General features: G+C 48.4%; 1 protein-coding gene across 2 annotated transcripts; it reads left to right on the forward strand.

Moving 5' to 3' along the window:
• The first annotated feature begins 4,675 nt into the window (after window positions 1-4,675).
• Window positions 4,676-22,491, forward strand: crispld2 (cysteine-rich secretory protein LCCL domain containing 2). 2 transcript variants are annotated; one of them, XM_062549866.1, is made up of 15 exons: window positions 4,676-4,814; window positions 7,679-8,135; window positions 10,694-10,812; window positions 12,096-12,228; window positions 14,589-14,704; window positions 15,098-15,198; window positions 15,374-15,538; window positions 15,655-15,715; window positions 15,802-15,868; window positions 15,964-16,094; window positions 16,240-16,283; window positions 16,413-16,485; window positions 16,835-16,910; window positions 19,112-19,242; window positions 20,520-22,491. In XM_062549866.1, exons 2-15 carry the CDS (start codon window positions 7,851-7,853, stop codon window positions 20,569-20,571), a joined length of 1,554 nt encoding a protein of 517 aa, XP_062405850.1. In that variant the 5' UTR covers window positions 4,676-4,814; window positions 7,679-7,850; the 3' UTR covers window positions 20,572-22,491. The 2 variants fall into 2 exon arrangements, with proteins under 2 accessions (XP_062405850.1, XP_062405851.1); XM_062549867.1 differs by lacking the exons at window positions 4,676-4,814; window positions 7,679-8,135 and adding an exon at window positions 8,159-8,184.
• Window positions 22,492-23,029: the final 538 nt, after the last annotated feature.

Here is a 23,029-nt window from a genome sequence, read left to right on the forward strand (position 1 = left end):
GACTGTGCCTGGTTTTCCACATCATTTGATATCACTGTTTGATTCCCTTGAAGATGAATGAGCCCTATGGACATTTTTACACCCTAATGTGTTGGATGCATGAACAATGAGCACAGGATATTCTGCAATTGAAACTGGAACCTGAACAATCACAGAGGGTTCGGTCAGTTCCTCAAGATCATGTGGCTCATCTGTGTCCAGGGTCGCCACAGCCTCGCTGCCCATTGTTTACGTTTCAACCGGTTTCTCTTGGCCTGAGGAATATCAAGGCACGCAAAAGTGAAAAGAATGCCATGTCAACCAAACATGCATAAAATTATGCTCTTATTAGAGAAGAGTAACATTTGATACGTCAAACAATACATTTAAAACAATACTTAAACTCCCTTGATTGTAGGGCCTCACAATCCAGTAATTTGCGGTTTTATTTTCACTTAAGAGGTCTGGGTCTTCGAGCCCCCAGCCAGCCCTCCTGCTCCAGTCAAACAAACTGTGGACCTTGAGAAAGGAATCCCAAACACGTGCTCACACTCTGTCCAGGCACCAGCTGTTACAGTAGGCCTACTGTAATTCATCCTGTCCTGCAGCCCAAGCTCGGCCATAGCCTCCGCCTTTGTACAGTCCTGCTGTTTGTTAGGTCTGTCTCAATATGACCTTACTGTTAGGTCTGGCACAACTTAAGCCTGCTGTTACATCAGTCGCAACCTAACTCGGTCGGTGGACCCCTGGCTTAAGCTTTACACTAATTTCAGGTCTAACCTGAGCTCTGTAATGTTAAGCTTTGGTATTTGCCTGCTAGTGCAGTCTCCTTAACACCAAACATCTTACTATCTCTGTTGCACTTACACACTTAGAGTAAGCATCACCGCCCATCTATGCTTGTCCCCCATTAGTATTTCCTTTAGCTTTGGTGGTTTTTGGGTGAGTGAGGAACTGATTTTTGTTTTGGCATGTAGCTAAAAGTATTAGTACACCAAGGCAATGGTCTTGCGGTGGGTATGCAGACACTCAGGATTCAGGAATGGCCTGTTATCCCTGCAGCCTCCTCCTCCACATGTCAAGTGATGTGTGCACATAATCAGGGAATCTAGTCTCTTCTGTGTAGCAGGACCATCATGTACTGCTGTTGTGTTATGCTGTCTACTCATTTGTGTTCAGGTCTTCCCACCACCTGTCTGGTCCGAGTTCAGCCATTGGTCCAGTGTCGGCCCTGTGACCTCACGCTCTGTTCTCCTTTCCCATCGCACAGCTTCCCGTCAGCAACTCGTGTAGAGCCTCTCAGTCGCTAAGGGAAACAAACAAACGGTGTGCAGCGGCACTCAAAGGATCTCCGCAGGCCCTCTCTAAATAAACCTCTAAGCTGGCTGCCGTGTGTGTGTGTGTGTGTGTGTGTGTGTGAGAGAGAGAGAGAGAGAGAAGGAGATAGTGTATGCGTGTGTGAGAGAGAGACGGACGTGTGTGTGTGTGTGTGTGTGTGTGTGTGTGCATGTGGGTGAGAGAGAGAGAGAGATTGTGAGCGCTGAGGTAGGTGTGAACCTCAAACCTCCACCCTTCTCTTCTTTCTAGCACGCACACATCATCATGGGCCGAGCCTTGAGTCAAGGATACAGGAGGCAACCAGAGACCCACTGAGCATCAGCAGGCTCCTACAGTACGACCCCCTTTAGCTCATCCCCATTACATAACAGCCAAGAATATACTGCCCCCCTCCCCTCAGGAGAAGATGTGTGTGTGTGTGTATTCCTCACAATCTGACCATAGTCTCTCTTTCATGTGTCTTCTCAGAAAAGCGAATATCCTATGTGAATAAACTCATCCAGTGAGTGAAATCAGTATGGCCCAAATCTTAATTTGATGTTCCTGAACCTGGTTTGAATTATTCTGTTGTGATTCTCTCTTTGGTCCCCTGGCAGGATTTCTGTCCATAGAAATCAGGAAATAGTGTCCTCTAGTGGACAGTGGTCACTATATACTTGAGGGTTTGGAATTTGGCAGACCGATGTCCAGTCCTGTGCAGAATATTGAGGTGAGCTATTAAGGTGTATGCTTAATGTTTGAGTGTTAGTACCAGAGTGTCAGGTTTTCTAATGCTCTGGTTAGTGAAATTGTCAATTATTTTCCACAGTTCTGCAATTACGAGTTGCATGAGATCTTATGATGTTAATACAAACATGGCACTCCATGGGTTTTCCCCCTTGTAGCTCCACCGCTTACTCACTGCCACAGTTCGTGCAGCGCTGGCACTTTTCGGTGGTACTACGGGTCAACTGTGAATCATTACAAGACCACGCGGCCTTTCCAACCAAAATGTTGCAAACCCAGTTTATTGAAGAATTGGAGCACGAGTTCCAAGGTAAACCCGAAACAGGCACACTGCACAGGGGTCCTCGCCAACTCCGGAGAGTGAAAGGGGGGGGGGGGTGGGGGGGGGGTTCTTATTGTAAACCATATGGCACACTGTGAAGAATCTGGCCTATTCAGGAGAAGGTCCTGTCTATTTGAACTGCTGTTTCACTGAGGGTTTCTCTGGCGATGTGTGAAAGGACATTTCAGCCTCTTGTCAATACAACAGTTTCTCCGTGAGACAGAAAAAAAATGTGCCATGTATTGGACAAAGAATAAATCCAGAAGGGGATTAAAGCTGAAGAGTTCCTGCCCTGGAGCATCCCCAGTGTTACTGACATACCACAGCGCCTGGCTGCGTCTGCGAGCTGTTATACACTCTCCTCTTTGTCTGTATTCAGTCTAATCGCATGTAAATATTGTCTTAAAGAGAGGAGGTATCTCATATATACCTTGTCCTTTATTGACTCATTTCATTACATACGCTATGCTATGGTAGTCATGGGAGGGAGGCTCTTCCTAGTAAGGCAGAAAAAGGCAGGAGAAAAATTCCCTGTAGGACAAGGCTGGGTCGCCAAGATGAGTTTTTCTGTTTTAAAAGCTTTTGCAGACAGATACTGTACAGCCTGTACAGGAATATGTAAGTCACATCCTGTCTTGCTTTTCTGTTTGTAATGATGACACAATATGAAGGAATGGCATATTCTGCTGTTCATGTAGAAAGAGATGAAATCTACTGATGACGAGCAGTGTTGCCATCTGTCACTCACAACTTTTGGACAGCTTCCAGTTTGTTTTTGCGGAAGGTTGTTTCTTAAAAACAAGCATTTTGATTTTCTCATCTTGATGTTTGGAAAGCCTCTTTGAAAGACAAGTTTGAGCACAGGTGTGATGACAAATTCAACAGAAACATGTCATATCACGTCAGAAACAGCTCATGTCCTGGAATCATCAGTCTTTTGTAATAAATGAATCGACTGATGGATGTGCTTATATTTTATAGTGTAGAGATTACAATTTTGCTGTCACTTTACAGCACTTGACCTCATGGACTGTTTATATGACTGGGCATTAACATCATGCTGTGATTCATGCTTCAGCCTCCACCGCATGCTCAAGTCTTCATCTCTGGGATGCTGCAGAGGGAAAGACCCAAATCCTCTGCCTGAATATGCTTCATGTGAAGCCCCCAGAGATTAACCATCATCTTGTGTACAAGACAGGAGGTCCTCTGTGTGGGACACAAGAGACAAGCACCACAAATAAATCACAAATCAGGGACACTGATGCCAGGACGAGCCATGTCCTCAGAACATGTTGTCTTCTGGTGGCTTGCTTAGGTACTAATCCTTTCCTGGCCTCTTCACTGGGCTTCTGTTCAGCCAAGTGCCATAACTTTTTACAGCTTGTTTTGAAATTCTATATCGAATGTGGAAGCCATGCTGTTGGAAACCTTTGCCACAGTAAAAACATCACCTAGACAGAATTAACTTGCCTTCTCCAGAGAGATGCAGTGTAGGGCTTTTCCGGGGGCACAATATGTGTGGTCTGATTTTTTTTTTTTTTCACATGAAACAAAAAAGCAGGTTAGGAAGACGTTTGGATATGTTGCCTCTCAAGACAATGGTTAGTATGCCATCTCTTAAGACAAGTGTTAGTGTACCAGTCCAAGGTTGGCAAATGGTGGTACAGTATAGAAATCTAGACGCCCCTCGTTAGGCTAGGTACAGTAGCCTATGTCAACAACAGATTGCACTGTAATTCAACGCCATACATGCGCCCGCTGAATGGGATCCTATCAATTACATGTAAAACTACATGAAAAAAAGATAAACGCATAAATAAACAAACTAAATACATAAATAAATAAATAAATGAACACACACACACACACACACACACACACACACACACACACAACAGCGTATACAATCAAACGGGGTGTATAATAGCATAATAGCATAATATAACCTTGTAGGTTTTGTAAGGCTTTTTTTGCTAGCCTGTCAGGTGATCTACTTAATTAATATTTTGTCGTCTACAGTAGTCTGTATACGATGTTTAATCCGTGTGAAGAGATAAGGCGCGTTTTGGTTAGCATTACGCATTTGACGCGCGTCTTAGGAAGTCGTCTCTGGTGATTTACATTCTCTGCGTTTTCATTTCGACATCTTTCGTCAGAGCGCGCGGCGCTTGCCAGGAACATAGCCTTCTTGAGGGGGCACAGGGGGAGTGAACGGGATGAGAGCAGTTTTTTTTTCATGGTCCACAGCCCGGGTCTCATTCACTATAAAAGGCGGTGAACAACCTCCAAAACGCCAGTCAGAAGTCCCGGCGTTCCTGTGCGTATACCTTCGACCAACTGGTTTAACTATTTAGCTGCCTCTCAGATTTGGAAATTAGTCATTGTAAAGAAACACTTTACAAAGAGACAGAAGACTTTGGGGATAACCGTGATCAAGCAGAGATTGGTAAAATACTTTTTACGTTTATAATTGTGTATTTCAGGAGCTTGATTTTGTATTTAACTGTTATAATTGCTTTGACCATTATAACATCTAACGTTGTTTCACTGTCTATCCAATTGAACGATACAGCTTAGGATATGTCAATGTTTATTTTTTAAAGAATGTAATGCATCTGTGTTTTCGGCTTCATGTCAGCATACTGCAGGACTGTTGTGCTCTGGTTACTTTTGACGGCATGCATGTTTTTCATGTGCTTTCATCTAGAGTTGCTCTCGTTGTGAAGGTGCAAGTGCGCAGGTCTCGAAGGTGCAAGTGCGCAGGTCAGGCGTGTTCTCTGTTGCTGAGTTTGCAGAGGGAACCACGCAGAGGTGGGATAGTCTGTGAAAACAGCGCTATACATGCTCCAGCCGGCATAAATGCTTAAATGCGGCTCCCACAGAGACTTGACGTTAGAGGGCAGCAAATAAAATATCCATACTGTTTATGTTGTTTCTCATTGTCTGCCGGTTGCACGAGGAAAGGAAACGTTGTAGCATAGATGTCTGTGTGATGCAGCAGATGTCACTGAACAGCTACCGCAAGTAGCCATCATTTGTATCACATTCATATACCCTGGAGGTTGAAATAGAAGTGTGTTTAAAAATAGGTTGTGAAAGTGTGTCGTAAAAAGTTTGAATATTGTGTGCGTGTGCGTGTGCGCTTGCGTGAGGACATGGATACTCTGACCAAAGTGCGCGTTTGCCATGCGCACGTGTGTGTGTGTGTGTGTGTGTTTGCCTGGCTGCCTGATCTCTGTCACACACCGGTATAAAATTCAGGAGCGAGATGAGAATGGCAGTAAAAGGGAGTGCTGTGTGGAGCACCTCGGGTGATAGGCGTGGCAGCCAGGGCAGCGTGGCTGGGTGTAAACGCCGACCTGGTGTCAGACCTCCAACCTTTCCAAAACCACCAAACAGAGAGGAAGAGAGAGGGGGATAGAGAGAGAGGAGAAAGAGAGAGAGAGAGAGGGCTGGAGGAAGCGGTGTGATGGCAGTGGCTCCACTCTGTCTCTGGCCGGTGGGTGAAGTCCTGTTCAGCAGGCTGATTTAAGAGCTCTGCTGTTTGACTTCTCGCTGCCAGCAGGCAGTGGCTGTCACAGGCAGGCTGGCATGTGCCCTCGGGTGTGTGTGCTGTTCTCCACTGGCATTTGCCATGCACGCAAGACAGTGGTAGCACTCACACACACACACACACACACACACACACACACACACACACACACACACACACACACACACACACACACACACACACACAGCACTTCTCTGCCTGCCCCGACGAAAGAAAAAGAAGAAAAACCCTCATTCACTCTTTCAATAATTTCCTCTCCTCTCCTGTCTACCTCTCCTCTCTTCTTTCCTCTTCTCCTCTCCTCTCTGCTCTTTACCTCTCTTCTTTTCTTTCCTCTCTGCTCTCTCTCTCCTCTCTACTACTTTATCCTATCTTCTCTTCTCTTCTTCAATTTCTCTTCTTTCTCCTCTCCTAGCTACTACTCTCTTCTCTCCTCTCCCCCTTTCCTCTCTACTACTCTGTTCTTTTCTCTCCTCTTCTTTCTCCCCTCTCCTCTCTTCTCTACTACTCTTTTCTCTTTTCTCTTCTCTTTACCTCTCTTTCTCTCCTCTTCTCTCTCTCTCCTCTCTACTACTTTCTCCTCTCCTCTCCTCTCTACTACTCTTATCTCCTCTCTTCTCCTCTCCTCTCTTCTCTTCTCCTCTTCTCTTCTCTCTGCTTTAATCTCTGTCCCTGTGTTTTGTACTGTTGTTCTCCTCCTGTCCTTGCCGGGTCAGCCAGAGGATGCTTTTATGAGGTCAGAGAAATGACTGATCTAATGAGAATGAAGAGTTTATGACCTGAGCCGCTCTTGTGTTTTGGCTCGGAGCTGACGGCTGCGTAAATCCTTTCTCTTTCCAGACAGTGATTAACTCTCAAAGATTGCACTCTTGTAAAGTTCCGCACTCTTGTAAAATTAACGAGCTCGATTAAGCGGCTTCAGTTTTTTTTCACAGCTGACTAAAGCTTTTGGAGGCCAGGTCATAGCTCCCATCACAGACTACCAAAAAAAGCCTAGTTTGAGCAGACATGGCTTTTAATTAAAAGTCATCTGCTTGGTGTTACTCGTGGCATGAAGTCGAAGAGGGCTGCCAGATTTCAATTTGTTATTGTTATGGTTCTGAGTAAATCAGGAGAGATTGTTGTTCTTTTACCACTGAGATGAAACAGGCTTAGAGCAGACTGAAGGGGATCACATGCAATTGAAGTGTGTGATGACCCTTAGTGATTTCAGTGATGACTTTGAGAAGCCATAGAGAGGAGAGCTTTGCAACATGTACTCCTGTAACCATAAGCAATGCTCAGCTGCATTATCCCATTCAGGTTAAACTCAGCAAGTGGCTCATATTCGGCTATAGGTTTTATGCAGCAATGGAAGATGGATGATTGCACACACAGATTTGCAGTTCTGTCGGTAGCCTTAGCAGTTGTAAGGCTGCTCACATTTGTTCACGTGGGCATGCCATGGCTGGTGTCATCCGGGTTGTTTGGGCAGAAGAGGGTTATTCAGTAGTGAATGGGGGATCGACATCTTGTGTGCCCTTCTAGCTCAGTCTATTTACCTGAGCCTTAAATAGGCCGAGGAACACAAGCCCACACTAAACACACTAGTCCACCCTGATGAGTGTGTGACAGCAGCTTGTTTGTGGGCACACATACATGGACAAGTTCAAGCTCGTTCAGGTGTTTGAGAGGTGTGCCTCTTTAAGTTTCTCACAGTGTGTGTGTGTGTGTGTGTGTGTGTGTGTGTGTGTGTGTGTGTGTTGTTTGTCTTTCAGATCCATCTGTGGGCCAATAGGAGCGCAGAATTAAAAAAAGGAGTCCAGCTCACAGAAGACTGCCCGCTGTTGTCTATACAGAACATCCCTGCGAGGCTCACTCTCTCTCTCTCTCTCTCTCACACACACACACTCACACACTCTCGCTCTCTCTGACTCACACACCCTCTTAATGAGCCGCACTTCCTCCATGCCCATGCTGCTCACGCTGGCACTCCTGGCGCTGGTCGCCCGGCACACGGCTGCCCTCTTCCTGCCCGACTCCCCGGAACTGCGCCAGCTGATGAGCCGCCTTCAGAGCGAGGCCGACAGCGACAATGCCAACGCCGCCGCCGCCGCCCAGAACCACACGCGCCACCGCCGCGCCATCCCCTGGTCCGACCGCGACGAGATCCTCAAGCTGCACAACAAGCTGCGCGGGGCCGTCTACCCCACTGCCTCCAATATGGAGTACATGGTGAGTGTGTGTGTTCTTCTACCCCACCGCCTCCAATATGGAGTACATGGTGAGTGTGTGTGTCCTTCTACCCCATCAGCTCCAATATGGAGGACTGTGTAATGACTGTGTCACCTGGGTTCTAACGAGTCTTAATCAATCTCAGTGTTTGTAGTCGCTCTGCTTATGAAATTGGGGTCCTTCCACAAGAGCATCTCTCAGGTTGTTACACCGGAGTTGCTGCACTGGAATGTACTGTAATCTGGGGCGGTGATGCAGTGTATTGCGCTCATTGTTATTATGCAGTACTAGTAGCAGGCCAGTGATGGTGCGTTGAGCGCATAACACCAAAGCCAAGTCCTGCTGAGCTGGTATGCATTGTTGGGCCAGCGACCATGGCGAGGATTTTAATCAACTGACAAATTAGAATCCCAAATACCGAGTGTCAGGCCAATCAGTGGCTTCGCCTTACGTTTGCTCAGTGTTGAGTTGCACTCAGAACCCCTGGACGTGAAGAGCCGAGCGATGGAAAGGCTGGCAGGCGGCGCGGCCAGGATCCCGGCTCTAATAGTGGAATGGACTTGTTGACCATGGCACCGGGAGCCCTCATTGTTTGAGGAAGGTGCTGAGCCGGTGAGGCGCGTCGGAGCGCGGCGATCCGCTCCGCTCCATGTGCCGCTGCCTGCCTCCCGTCTGAGCCGAGGCTCCGTCACCCTTATTGGAGATGCCATAAATCTCCGCCGAGCTGTTTATTGGCCGCCGCCAGGCCGCTCGGCCCCCGTGGCTTAATTGGAAGGGACGTGTTGATTTTACTGGAGTAATCCTCTTTTGGAAAAGATGAACTCACCGCGAGCGGCGAGCGCGGAGCTCGGACCGGGGCCAGCTCGCTGAGGTGCTCTTTTCACGGCGGAGATAATTACGCTCAGTCTAAGCTACCTGCTGAGCGCGCCAGACGCCGTGCCAGGGCCAGGGCCAGCCCGGGGCTGAGGGCACAGTGGGCACACAAAGAGGGTGTGGGGGGGGATGTGTGGGGGCCCGGGCAGAGGGACTGAATGGAGCAGTGTGAGCCTATGGTTAGACAGGAAGAATGTTGCATTGTGGGACTTGTAGTTCTAAAACAATGAGGTGAATTTGGCATGGTCTAATCATCAAATAGATGGATGCGTTACATTTAAAGTGTTTCGAATCTATACTGTACAATAATTTTAGCAACCAGTGGTGACAAAGACCTCTAAATGTCTAGTCTGCTTACAGAGTGGAGTGCAAAAAGGTTTGGTTGGACAGAGTTGTTGCTGAATGAGAGGCCGGCCGCAAGGTAATGAGTGCATATTTGATGTGTCTGCGTGTCGGGCCCAGTGCGGTTTGTGTAGGGAAGAGAAATACGGTAGCCGCCCGCTCAGAATCTTCCAGCATCCAGCCGAGGCCAGCACAGCCTCAGGGAACAAGCGAGGGCTTCAGCATGAGGCCTGGACCAGCTCTCGGCCTCTCTGGAGAGAAGAGAGGAAACCTGTGTGTTTGTGTGTGTGTGTGTGTGTGTGTGAGAGTGTGTGAGAGTGTGTGTGTGTGAGTGTGCATGTTTGTGAGTGTGTGTGTGTGAGTGTGTCTGTTTGTGCGTCTGTGAGTTTGTGAGTTTATGAGTGATTATATGTGTGGAAGAGAGAGAAGTGTGTAAGCTAATGTGTGTGTGACTCATTCTTTCTCTCTCTCTCTCTCCGTCTCTCTCTGTGTAATGTATGTATGTATGCGTGTGTGTGTGTGTGTGTGTGTGTGTCTGTATGTCTGTGTGTGATTGTGGCTGTGTGGGTGTCTGTGCACATTCGTGGAAGCGTGGGGAGGCTAACCACTGAGGCTCTGGAAATTTACTGACTCAAGAGGAGCTTCAGTGAGTGCTCTCCTCTGAGTGTGTGTGTGTGTGTGTGTGTGTGTGTTGTGTATGTATATCTGTGTGTGTGTGTGTGTGTGTGTTTGAGAGAGAGAGAGAGAGAGAGAGAGAGAGAGAGAGAGAGAGAGAGAGTGAGAGTGACTGGAGGAGACAGGCCTGTGGAAGGAGCCAGACTCTCCCTTCTTGCCGCCTCTCTCTCTCTGTTCCCGCTCCTCTCCACAGGTGGAGGGAAAAGAGCGCGCGGCGGTGGCGGCGGGAAACGTGTCTAATTTAACCGTGATTGCTGTGGATTTGTAGTGGAGGCGCGCCAGACTCTGCAGTGCAGTGCAGGGCAGGGCACGGCAGGCCAGACGGTCAGGCCAGGCTGTTTTACTTGCCTTCTCAAGCGCCGTGTTCTCAGATCAGTTGTTAAGGAATTGTGCAGAGCTTTGCAGAGCTTTTCCATGTGGTGGGGCCTGTGTGGGAATCAGCGGACGGTCTCGGGCGTCGTCTCATAAAACCCCCCTATTAAAGAAAAAGGCGTGCGTGGGCATTGTGTCGTGACGCTAGAGAGAAGGTGCTGGTATGCAGGGGTCAGCAGTAGAGGGGTGCAGATGAGCCACAGGTTTCTGCTTGCTCTGTGTTTGCCTTCGCCAGCTTTTGGAGCAGATTTTCTGACCCTGTGTGTGTGTGTGTGTGTGTGTGTGTGTGTGCGCAGGTCTGGGATGAGCAGCTGGAGCGCTCCGCCACTCATTGGGCACACCAGTGCATATGGGACCACGGGCCCACAGATCTCCTCATGTCCATCGGGCAGAACCTGGCAGTGCACTGGGGCAGGTAAGCCATTCACATGATGAGTGTATACACTATACTGTACATATATATGTATATACCTGATGAAATATCTTTTGTGTGCATACGTGCCCTGTTGTAGATTTATTTTTGTTTTGTGTTCATTTGACTTCCAACCTTATTTAAACTGTGAAAACCTTCCAAAAAAGCCATTTTAATAGTACTGATATATAAACTACATACTGCATGTAAACTATACAACTAGCAATATCCTCATCATGCATTATCACACACCATTGTTCCACCACCCCTAGTCCTGGACCCCGAATTCATTGCCCTTGCTGTACTTCCTTCCCTTTTTTTGATATACAGTCTTCTCCTGACACTCCAGCCCCCCCCACACACACACCCACACACACACTCACGCCCCACTGCACACACATTCCAACATCACTCAGAGCGCCCCGATACTTATTGAACAGCATGGACAGTGTTTGGCAAGGGAACTGTGTTTACAGTACAATACCTATTATGCAACCACTCAGTGTGAGGGAGTGAGTGTGTGTGAGTGTGAGTGAGAGTGAGTGTGTGTTTGTGTGGCGGTGAGAGAGAGAGGGGTCTGTCTTTTGTACAGCACACTACGCTAGGGCACACTGTGCTACATTTCATTCTGGCTACTGTGCTCAACCTCACAGCAGGTGACTTCCCAGGAATCCACTCCCCTGTTCCCCAACTGGTCCCCAACCTCCCTCTCTCTCTCTCTCTCTCTCTCTCTTTCTCCCTCTCTCTCTCCCTCTTTCTCTCTCTCTCCCTCTCTCTCTATCTTTCTTCCTTCCTTCCTTCCTCTCGGCCCATCCAAGCAAATCAGTTGACGCTCGTCCGAGCCCCTTCCTCTCATCTCCTCTACCCATCTGTGTCCCTCAGCTCCATATAAAGGCATGTTCTCTGCGCTGCCGCCCGGACCGTTTGTCAGGGGGAGCGTCAGCTTGTTTGGGTTTGCTTGTTTTACGCAGGACAGCACAAGAACTCCTCTCCAGGATGTGTGTGTGTGTGTGTGTGTGTATATGTGTGTATGTGTGTACAGTATGTGTGTAGTTGTTAGGAGGGAGGGGGGGGGGGGTGTTGGAGGTTAGAATGGAAGAAGATGCAGTACCAAAAGGGAATCCGTAAAGTTCGCACACACAGAAGGCGGCCATGTTGGATTTCATCCCAGCATGGTCCTGCATCCACCCACTTACTCCCTGCACAGTATCTGCATCTCTGCTCTTCCTGGCTGGGTTGTCATGGTTTCCTTCTCCCCTGTGTCTGGCCCCTTTCTTCTCTTGTAGGTACCGCTCGCCAGCCTACCACGTGCAGGCCTGGTACGATGAGGTCAAGGACTACACCTACCCCTACCCTCACGAGTGCAACCCCTGGTGCCCTGACCGCTGTTCTGGACCTATGTGCACCCACTACACCCAGGTGAGTTATGGATCTGATATTCATCATTTAGATGATGCTCTTATTTAGATTGATGCACAGTGTAGGAACTACAGGCACACCTAGGTCACCTAGAGCTATATACACATACAGTACAGGTCCCCTAGAGCTAAACAACAGAGCCTTCAGTTGCAGAGCAATCGGGTTCCACTTAAGGCTGTCAATGTCATACTTATTTTGACAACAACTCCAAACTGCCCTGTGAGCGTGTCGGTGAAGGGTTTATTTGCCATACGTCCTCTGCCTCATCTGAGTTTAATATATAGCACACGTGACGTGCATACGTGCAGGTTCAGGTATGTGCAAGGCTTGTAGAAAACAACATGTGTGGCGCAGCTCCTGCAACTGCACCCCATTAAGCAGAGGCAGAGAGCCTTTTTCACAAGCGCACATAAACACGTGGAACAGGTTCCAAAAGAAAGGTGGAGCCTCTTTGGCCCCATCACATCATTCTTCCATCCCTCTCTTTACTCGTTTTTTTACTCCGAGAGAGGGAGAGAGAGGGGGAAGACTAGAATGGAGGAGTGTACGGCTGGCCTGCCGTCTCCTCAGACTTTACTTTGTACCAGGGATGGGTTTGTGAAAACACTCGCCCTCCCTCCCTCCCTCCCTCTTTCCCTCCGACTCCAACTCCCTCTCTCCGAAACCAGGTCATGAGCATCTGGACGCCGTTCCCAGACTCGTGGATCACTTTCCTGTTTGACCTGGATTCCTTTGAAGGTTCCGGAACGTGGGGAACAACGCCAAGTTCCGTGCACCCACTCCCCCTGTTGCAGCCCCTCGGACGCACACAATGGGAGAGCGTCTTCAGCAGTTGGAGTGTCAGGGTCTGGCGTTCAGGGGTTACCCCGCCAGTAGTTAACGCTGCTATATAAGACCTGGAGGGCCAGGGTGATATATTCCTCTGTGCCGTATCGGCCCCAGAAGTGTCAGGGTGACTGGAGGGAGTGGGATGGCGGAGAGCGGAGAGCGGAGAGCTTTGCTGAATCACTGTCTCTCAGTCGTCACCCTCACTGGCCTCTCCTTGGCTCGAGACGGGGAAGTACATTCCTGAGGCAGGGAGGGAGAAAGTGAGAGAGGAGGAGGAGGAGGAGGAGGAGGAGGAGGAGGGGAAAAAAGCTTTCAGACATCTCTGTGTGGCTGGATGCAAACCCACTGTGCGGTATGTATAGGGAAAGAGAGCGAGAGAGAGAGAGAGAGAGGGAGGAAGAGAGAGAGAGAGAATGGACTGAGTAAGCATTTCTCATTCATTTTTTGGAGCTGAAGTACAGTAGCTGGCTTGCTGACATGGCCTACCCCTGGTGAACCCTCTGCAGCTCCATAAGCACTGAGAAGAGAGGAAACTGCACTATACTAGGGAGCTATGGCAGCTTTATTTGAGTGACTGGCCCACAGGCAGGTCATGAGAAACATCACAGATGTCCACAGGAAACAAGCTGCTCTCTGGGTCAGACTTGAGGTCCATCTCCTTCCTGTGGCTGGGGCACAGTGAGAAGGGCCCTCTTGGCCCTCCGCTGGGGGCCCCGGGGGGGCCATCAATCTGCCCGTGGTGGCACCGTCTGGGAAACACTTCCTCACTCAACAGAATGACAGACCTGAGCAGGGTGAGAGAAAGGGGGATGGAAAGAGTGAGACAGAGATGGAGAGAGAGATAGAGAGCGAGAGACAGATAGAGAGAGAGATGGAGAGAGAGATAGAGAGTGAGAGAGATGGAGAGAGAGAGCATGGGAGACCGATGTAGAGACAGAGATGGAGAGAGAGAGAGAGAGAGAGAGACAGATGGAGAGACAGAGATATATGGAGAGAGAGATGGAGAGAGAGGAAAGCAGTGTGTGGGGACTGGCTACTGTTTCCGCTTGTTTTAAAAAGCCTCCCTCCATTACAACTGTTGAGACTCTCTGTCTGCCCATGCCAATCGCCAAAGACAAACACCCCCATTTCAGCAGCCACCCCCCCCACTCCCTCAGCGTCCCCCACTTCCGTAAACTGTGAACAGAAATGTTCCAGCTCAACTGAATGCACGTTTGAATGGTTCAAGGGTTAAAAAATAATCGAAAACATACACATAATACAATGAATCCATCCTTAATTAAACTATAAGCTTTAGCTATGTAGTTGATTCATAATAATAAGAATGCAATATGTAATATGTAATGTGTGTGTGTGTGTGTGTGTGTGTATGTGTGTGTGTGTGTGTGTGTGTAGATAGTAGTACGTACCATGTTTGATCGCATTTTGCACAAACCTACAGCATGTTTCCATTACTGTTTGGATCTGTAATTCCTCCCTTGTGTTGAGATCCAAATAAAAGTATTAAAATGTGTGTGTGTGTGTGTGTGTAGCTGGTCTGGGCGACTACAACCCGAGTGGGATGTGCCGTGCACACATGCTCCCGGATGAACGTGTGGGGAGAGATCTGGGAGAACGCCGTCTACCTCGTGTGCAACTACTCCCCCAAGTAAGCGCCCTTCTTCTCCCACACCGTGTTCACTGACCTTAGCCGACGTCTCCAGCGTTTATCCCCATGCTAAAGGCAGCTCCAATGGAAGTATTTATCTCACAGCTAGCCTTCCATGACACATTGAGAGCCTACCATTTTTTCCAGCCGCAGGGAAAATAATCAAGGTGAAGGAAAGAAAAACAAGGGCTGCCCTGCCTCTTCTTTTCCAGATGGCTCTGATGATTTAATTGCCAGTGGGATGAGGGAGGGGGGGTTGGAGTTGGGGAGCGAGTGTACGCTCCGGGTTCTGGAGAGGACATGGTGATAGTGTGAAGAGATCTGTGACAGCCAGTGAGGCCATTATGCTGATCTCACACTCACTCTGCCTCTTCTGCTCTCTGCTCGCTTTAGGGGGAACTGGATCGGAGAGGCCCCCTACCAACATGGCCGCCCTTGCTCCAAGTGCCCACCCAGCTATGGAGGAGGGTGCAGAGACAACCTCTGCTATAAGGGTGAGTGGGGAGTGACGTAGTCCTCCAAAGGTGGCACTGACTGCATTGTAATGTCATGATATGATTCTATCATAATGTGATATGATAAGAATAATGTAATTGTAATATACTAATGTTAGGAATTGTACAGCTGGTGACTTGTATGGGGCTGACTGTGTCCGTTTCTCTGGTCCAGGAGACAGCCAGCGTCCTGAGACAGAAGACATGAACGAGGTGGAGAGACAACAGGTGCCCATCCAGCCCCGCGTCACCACCACCAGACCCAAGCCCAGGCCCAGACCCACCCCTGCCAGGAGACCTGCGGTCAAGCCCTCCACCCCAAGATCCACACAGTTCCTGGGTCAGTTTGGAGAGTTTGGAGAGATGTTCATAAATAATGCCATATCTAGTTTCAGTGTTTTAACAGCTGGCTTGAAAAATCCTTGAAGGCTAAAATAGCTTTGTTCTGATTTGCAGCCCAGAATATTAAATGTGAGACTAAGATGAGAGACAAATGCAGAGGATCTACCTGCAACAGGTCAGCATACTTCTCACATTCTTTTAAAGTACGTACACTGATACCAGTCTTGCCACCAAACTCACTGATTTGAATCTCTTTAACAGGTATAAGTGCCCTGCTAACTGCTTGAACAAGAAGGGGAAAGTATGGGGAACACTGTATTATGATGTGGTAAGTCTTCTACTCAGAGTTTCCATAGCAATAACACTATGTGTGTAACCCTTCAAAGGCATTTTTCGCTAAAAGGCAATTGCTTCTTTCCACAGCAATCAAGCATTTGCCGTGCTGCAATGCATTATGGGGTCATCGACAATAGTGGCGGTGTAGTGGACATTACCAGGAAGGACAGGCTACCATTCTTCGTCAAGTCAACAAAGAATGGCATTGAATCTTTCAGGTATGGTTTGGGTGAAGGGATGATGGAGAAGATTATAGTGCTTCTGTAAACAGACAGGAGTCATCATCAGTAATGTGTCTTCAAAACTGCAGTACAATCTTCCATGAATGAAGCTAATAATCGTAATGTATGTTTCTTTTTTCAGCAAATACAAACCTTCCAATGCCTTTGTTGTGGCAAGGGTAGAGAGTAAGTATCTTTAATCACATTCAACAGCATGCCTTCTCTTTCATCACTGTAAATACTGTGAAACTGGGTTGAACTGGGTTCATTGCTCCATAATGTGTCTCATCTTTCCCCTCTCCTCTCTCTCGACAGGGCAATCGGTGGACTGCTATGCCACAGTAGCAGAGATATGTCCATACAAGAAGCCCTACACCAACTGCCCCAGGTAGATATGGCTATTTCTACCATATTAAAATACTTATGATAGAAGCAGCATGCACTTCAGTGGAAAGCTTTAAAAAACCTTCATCCCTCATACCAGAGATCAGTCCAGTGTTTTGGGCCAAATACCGAGGCTTTACGTTTTGGTATTACTGGAATGTTTCATATTTGCAGTAAGCGAAACCAAACTGACCATAAGTTGTCCAACTGCATATGTATAGTGTGTAGCTCAAACTAGAAGCCACAAATACACTTCAGGAATGCCGCAGAGTCTCTGGCGAGCTCATAAATGTATCGATGCTCATGCTGTCCTGTTTCCCTAATCGCCCGTGTCCTCCGTGTCCTCTCCAAAGGGTATACTGTCCAGCGCGCTGCAGGAACCAGCCGTCCTACTGGGCCCCGGTGGTTGGAAACAGCATGTACGCCGACGTGAGTACACGCCGGGCTCCTCTTCTCCGGGATTGCGGGGGCATATGGGTTTCAGCTCTGACCTGATTTATGGGAACTGGCGGGGGTGGTGATGGGGAAAGGGGGGATGGGGGGGGGGGGGTAATCGGGTAACGTTAAGCGCCAACAAACACTTAAGAGGCTGTGCCGTGCCGGTTTTTTTTGTGGCGGTGGTGGCGGCGGCGACCGCAAGAGTGCCTCGGAGAGGCGGCGCAAAAACCCGCCGGGGCGCGTGCGAGCGGGGCAGTGGAGCGGAGCGCGGCGCGGCGCAGGCCAGTAATGTCTCTGACAGAAGCGGCTGACCGCATCCAGCTGCTGATCTGGAGAGCTGCGCTCGGCTCACTGACTCACTGCTGGCACCGGGGACGCCGTGACTAAGGGCCAGCGCAGGCACTGGGATCGGACCAGCACCGGGCCCGGATCCGAAAACCCCTCACGCCGTGAGGGAAGCTTCCACTCACCGCCATCCCTTCGTAATTTATCACTTCATCCCGAGTTGAAGACCCTCTGCTCAGGGGACACCCAGACACTGCATCATCTTAATTTACATTAGCCCCTTGCATAAGACACCCTCAATCACTGCAGGGCTTTCAAACCAGCTCAAGCATGGCCCAGGAAAAAAAACACACCAGTAGATCAGTTTGTGTTAGCGGCGGATTCTTCCCGCTGCATTAAGACGAGTGTGTTTCTGAGCCGCTCAGCAGACGAGCATGCTGTGACAGGCTCTCTCCGCTAATGGAACAACTGTCCTCAGACAGTCTGGCCTCGAACAGGGAAAGGAAGGATGGTTTGGATTTCCACCAGCTCAGCGCTCCAGACTGAAGGGTGGAATCGCATCCCTGTCTGAGAACGCCATCCCCGAAAATGGTGTCTTGGTGTCACGTGCTGCGAAAAAAATGAGGTGTCATCCAAAGTTGACATTTGCGGCTCGATTCGCGGTGTCATTTACAAGATATACGTCCTCTCCATAAGCTTGGGCCAGCCATAGGGCTGCGTACGAAACGTATCATTCTTGCTTAAATATTTGAATTTCAAAGGCTAGTGCTCTATCTTCGCTGGACTCAGCTGCCCCGTGCGAGTGGGAGCGGCCGTCTGAACTCATTGCCCTCACTTGAACCTCCTGCCTTTTGGCTTATTCCAGCAGCATTCCACTGCAAAAGCCGCACGGCCGTCCAACTGGCCACACATCAGTGCACTCCCGAGGGACCTCAAACAATCCCCAAACTCTCCCGCTGTTTCAGGGACCTGAGGCCAGCATTCACAGACCGACCACACCAGCACGTAGATGGATGGGGGGAAAAAAATAGAAATAAAAAAACCTTGACTGAGTTTGTGAAAATAAGAAAGGGGCATTGTGATAAAACAGCCTCAGTGGGGACTGCTTGGCAGGAATGGTCAAGAATGAGGGAGCGAAGGGGATGGGGTAGGGGGGTGGGCGGGGGGCAGTAATGGTCCAGGTCCAGGGAGGGAACGTGACCCTGCACGTGTCTCCGTCTCCTTGGAGGAGCAGGGCAGCTGAATGAGCTGGCCGTGCAGGCGTGTGGGTGATAAGACTGCCGGACGTGGCCCCACTGGCGCCATCCGATAGGTCAGGAGACTCGGAGGCAGCGCTGACCGAAGGCCCAGGCGTCCTGCGCGCTCCCCGGGCTGCGGTGGATCAGCGGAGGGCCTCAGCAGTGATCTGGCGCGAGGCGAAGCACTTTACTCCCTAATACCAGTGATGTCAGTGGTCTGGGTTCCCCACAGCTGAGCTCATGTGTTTGGAGCCAAGGCCACTGCCCTTATATGCCAGCAGTACTAGTGGAGCTTGGGAGAGTGTTCGTTCAGTGAACAGGGAGTGGAGGATGCCTTTTTGTCATGTTCTTGTTACGAAACCAGTAGAACGGCACCAGCCAAGGTCACGTGTTGACACACACTGATGCAATACCAAGGTCACACAAACTAACTGTTCTCAGGAAACTGACTGTAACATCAACATTTTGAATAGTTTAACAGTTTGTACATGTTCACTAATAACACATACTGTGTCTTTTTGAGTGCTGAAATGTACACTGTACCTGTACCTTCTATGGCTTTTATTTAGATCCAAGTGCCTGTATGAATGCATTGGGTCTATCAGACCAAGAGGACAACTGGTTGTGATTGGTCATTAGTACTAACCAAGGCCTTTGCCTCCTCCACAGAGCTCCAGCATCTGCAGAGCGGCCATCCACGCCGGGGTGATCAAGGACGACGGAGGCCACGTGGACATCCTGGCCCTGGAGAGGAAGAAGAGCTACGTGGGAGCTCTGAAGAACAGCATCCAGTCAGACAGGTACCAGCGCTGCCCGCCATGCCATGGACGCTGCTGTGTGCCCCTGCTCCCTCTCCCTTTGTCCCTGCCCCTGCCCCTGCCCCTGCCCCTGCCCCTGCCCCTGCCCCTGCCCCCTCTCCCTTTACCCCTGCCCCTGGCCCTGCTCCCTCTCCCTCTGCCTTTACCCCTCTGCCCCTGCCCCTGTCTCGGTCTCTAATCCATGGTCAGATGCCCAGGCACTTAGAGGCTCAAGAGGGCCAAAACTGCGTTTGGCACGCAGGGGCGCAAGAGTAATGGTGTGGTTTCCGCATGTGGACGGACCACACATGGACGCTTTGCTTACTTTAGCCCAGTTCTCAGTGGTGTGTGTGTGTGCAAAGTTGCTGCATAGACAGAAACCCATGTCAAGCAACGACAGAGAGAGAGAGAGAGAGAGAGAGAGAGAGAGAGAGAGAGAGAGAGAGAGAGAGAGAGAAACCCGACCGTCAAATCAAACAGCTCAGGCTCAGCCTTGATTGATCTGCACCTCAATTAGTAGCTACATGTCTCAATGGTAACAAGATAGGGCCAACAAAAAAGCTATAACAATGAGTGCCATTGGAGTGGATCCATGGCCTTGACAAGAAGATACACAGTTGATTTGATGCAACCTTCATGCATGGGAGGCCGATGTGGTCAGGCATTTATTAACAAGGAAATAATCGCACCCTATCCAGTAACTTGTGGATGGAAAAGCTGTCGGGGGCTCAGTGGTTCCCCTTGTATCAGATAATTGCGGTTGATTTGGTGCCAGTTGAGGCCACGGTTACCCTTACATTAGCAGAGATGGCAAAGCTTCAAGGCCGCTCCACTAATGAATTAATAACAAAGCCATCAAGCCAAGCACAATAGTCAATAGTGGCGGCCAGAGAGGTCAGTCACGGTAAGTGAGGCCATAACGTAGGTAACAATGAGCCAGTGTTTGAGTCATGCTTTCCAGATACATCCAAGGCTATTTCACGACATAATACGAGTCCCCTGTGCAATATTAGAATAGCTTCTTATTCAGCATAGCCATAACCACTGTCCAAAATGGCACCAGGCAAAGTATGTCAAATATTAAATGGCAAACCAGAATGGTTTAAACAGGTCTATTAAAACTCCCTATTTGGTTGAGGTTTGTGGGGTTTTTATATGCTTTAGAGTTTGTATGCTGTCATCCTACCATGAGCCACTTTTTCTTCATACATTTTCTTCAATTTTCTGCAATATCATGTCTTTAAATGTGCTCTTTCTCTCTCTCTCTGTGTGTTTTTCAGTAAGAGCAGTCATGACGGAGGCTCATTCCGTGTCTTCTCTGTGCGAGAGTGACAGCACACATACGGAACCTCCTATCCGTCCCCCCAAACAGCGTTTGGACACTCTGAGGCCCTCTGGACAGAAAGTGACCATATGCTGTGTGCCACCATAGCAGGCATCACTATCTGGCCTCCGTCCACTCGAGGGGGAATGGGACCCTTGTACAGGATAAATGGATTCCACTCCTAGTCAAACAAGTGCACTTTTTTACATTCGAGACAAGAGATCGGCCAACTCACGGAAGCGACCAAACAAGGAAGGTTCCGCCATCACTCCCTCACTCGTATAGACTGCAGATGTTTATATTTCTGAAAAGGTTTAGTCGTACACATAGTTGATACAGATTCTGTGTGATTGCAATCACATTTTAACAGCAGTGCTGGTTTTTATATGTCATAAAATATGTCAACCTGAAATCAAATAATAATAATAATTATTTTTTTTGTTTTTCAAATGATTTTTTCTGTCATTTTTATAAAATTATGTTTGTTCATTTTATAAATTGAACTCTAAATTGTTGATGATCACCATACACGGGAATGTATATTGATCACTCCGTATTTAATCATTTTGTACAGACTTTTTTATTTGAAGAAAAATCTTGTTAAGCTTTACATCGTCATTTCAGCTTTGTTATTCATGCTTTTTTATTTGCCTAGAGATCTAAAAAGTCCCTGCCATTCTGGTTTAGCTGTGTGTGTGTGTATGTGTGTGTGTGTGTGTGTGTGTGTGTGTGTGTGTGTGTGTGTGTGTGTGTGTGTGTGTGTGTGTGTGTGTGTGTGTGTGTGTGTGTGTGTGCGTGTGTGTTTGCGTTTGAGATAGTGAGAGAGAGTGTGTGTGTGTGAGTGTGTGAGTGTGTGAGTGTGTGAGTGGGTCTGTGTTTGGCTGGGCGGAGGAGCCTAGTCGTGGACAGACGGATGCGTTGAGTAGGTAGAGGAGAAGCAGAAAAGAGAGGGGGAGGGAGAGGCACACCTCCAAGGAAAAGAAACCCTTCCTGAACAACCCTTCCATCCCTTCCAGAATCAATAGTGTGCAGACATCTTAGTAAAGGTGCAAAAACATTGTAACAGTGTTTCTCCCCCTTTGAGGCTCCGGGTGCGTGCACAGACAGAGAGTGTCCAGTGTGCTGCTGCTCTCACAGAACCCCTCTAATCAAAGATTATTGTTCCAAACTACATTTACAAAAGATCACAGCCAAGCATGTCACACTCTACCCTGCTCACTCGGTGAAATACAATCGTATAGTAATTACAGCAAATGTTTATTTCTCCCACCTGAACTAGTGAAATGTACGAGATCTTTTCTTCTCTCACAGTAATGTAGTATATGTCAAATCCAGAGTTCGTTTCTCCCAAGAGTAATTTAAGTGAAACTTACATTATGTTCCAGGCACCAGGAAAATGATTTATATGACAAATGGGTATGCCTGATCCGTAAATCTCTACCGCATAGCACAGTAATAAGATAATAGTAATTATGCGGGAGGTCTGAGCTGGTCAGACCGCTGACTCAAACCTTTGCTAGTCTACACTCTCTGTCTTGTAGGCCACTTTGTAAACGAAAGCTAAAATATGCAAACATGTCAGTATGTAGGTTCACATGCCTGTAATGAACTCAATGCCAGTTGAACTCACCATGCTGCTTGCTGTGTGTCTCTTTCCTTTTTGTATTGGCTACCTCAGTCCTGTCGCAGCGTTTCATTTCAAATTGAACATTTTGTTTGAGGGGGGGACAATCTTGGGGTTTTTTTGTACAGCGATGGGAATTGTTTACTGTAAATACTTTTTGTGTTTTATAAAAATTGTCTTCTTTGATGTAAAGCTATCTTTCTATGTTGTGTAATGGGATATCTATGTCTGGCTTTATACAGACAATGGAGGGTTTTGTATTTTTTGCACAATTTGGAACAAAAATAAAGTTGTGATAAATGAGCTTGTCGAGTCGGTGTTTACGAGTCGGAGCGAGGAAGTGTCATCAACTTGGCTTGATGCGGTATAGCAAACCTTCAGTCAGGAAGCTGCATCTGAGTCCATCTGGCCCAGTCTGCAGTCCAATCTTATCAGGTTTATCCTGTGCAATTTAGGTCAGAGGATCCCTTAGGCCTGCCCTGCCTGCAGCTGTCATGTGACACTCTGGTCAACCTGAGGTGGAGACGTGCTCGTCCTCGGACCACCCAAGCTAAAGGGGGATTATCCTTGGACGCGCTGTCAGACCACGAGCTCACGCATTCAGTTTTTCTCTGGAGCTAGAACTCCTGGACAGAATCAGGACAGCTTTCAAGGGTTCAATAAAGACAGAGGAGTTTATTGTGAGGTCAAGAGCTCTGTTCTATGTCCTGTGAGTGCACTCGTATCCCAGAGGGGAAACCCATCCAGGCCAAAGCTCTGAGACTTGTCACGTTTAAAGATGTGTGTTATGAGAGCTGGGGCATACTGAAGCTTGTCAATTAACATGGAGAGGAACCAAGACA

This window comes from Sardina pilchardus, chromosome 11, assembly GCF_963854185.1.
Source record: "Sardina pilchardus chromosome 11, fSarPil1.1, whole genome shotgun sequence".
NCBI lineage: Eukaryota > Metazoa > Chordata > Actinopteri > Clupeiformes > Clupeidae > Sardina > Sardina pilchardus.

What these genes read in the sequence shown, in the direction of transcription:
- crispld2 (XM_062549866.1), top strand. Translation starts at nt 7,851, where the DNA reads ATGAGCCGCACTTCCTCCATGCCCATGCTGCTCACGCTGGCACTCCTG. An exon ending in CCTCCAATATGGAGTACATG is followed by an intron (nt 8,136 to 10,693) that starts GTGAGTGTGTGT and finishes GTGTGTGCGCAG; the next exon opens with GTCTGGGATGAGCAGCTGGA. An exon ending in GTGTGCAACTACTCCCCCAA is followed by an intron (nt 14,705 to 15,097) that starts GTAAGCGCCCTT and finishes TGCTCGCTTTAG; the next exon opens with GGGGAACTGGATCGGAGAGG.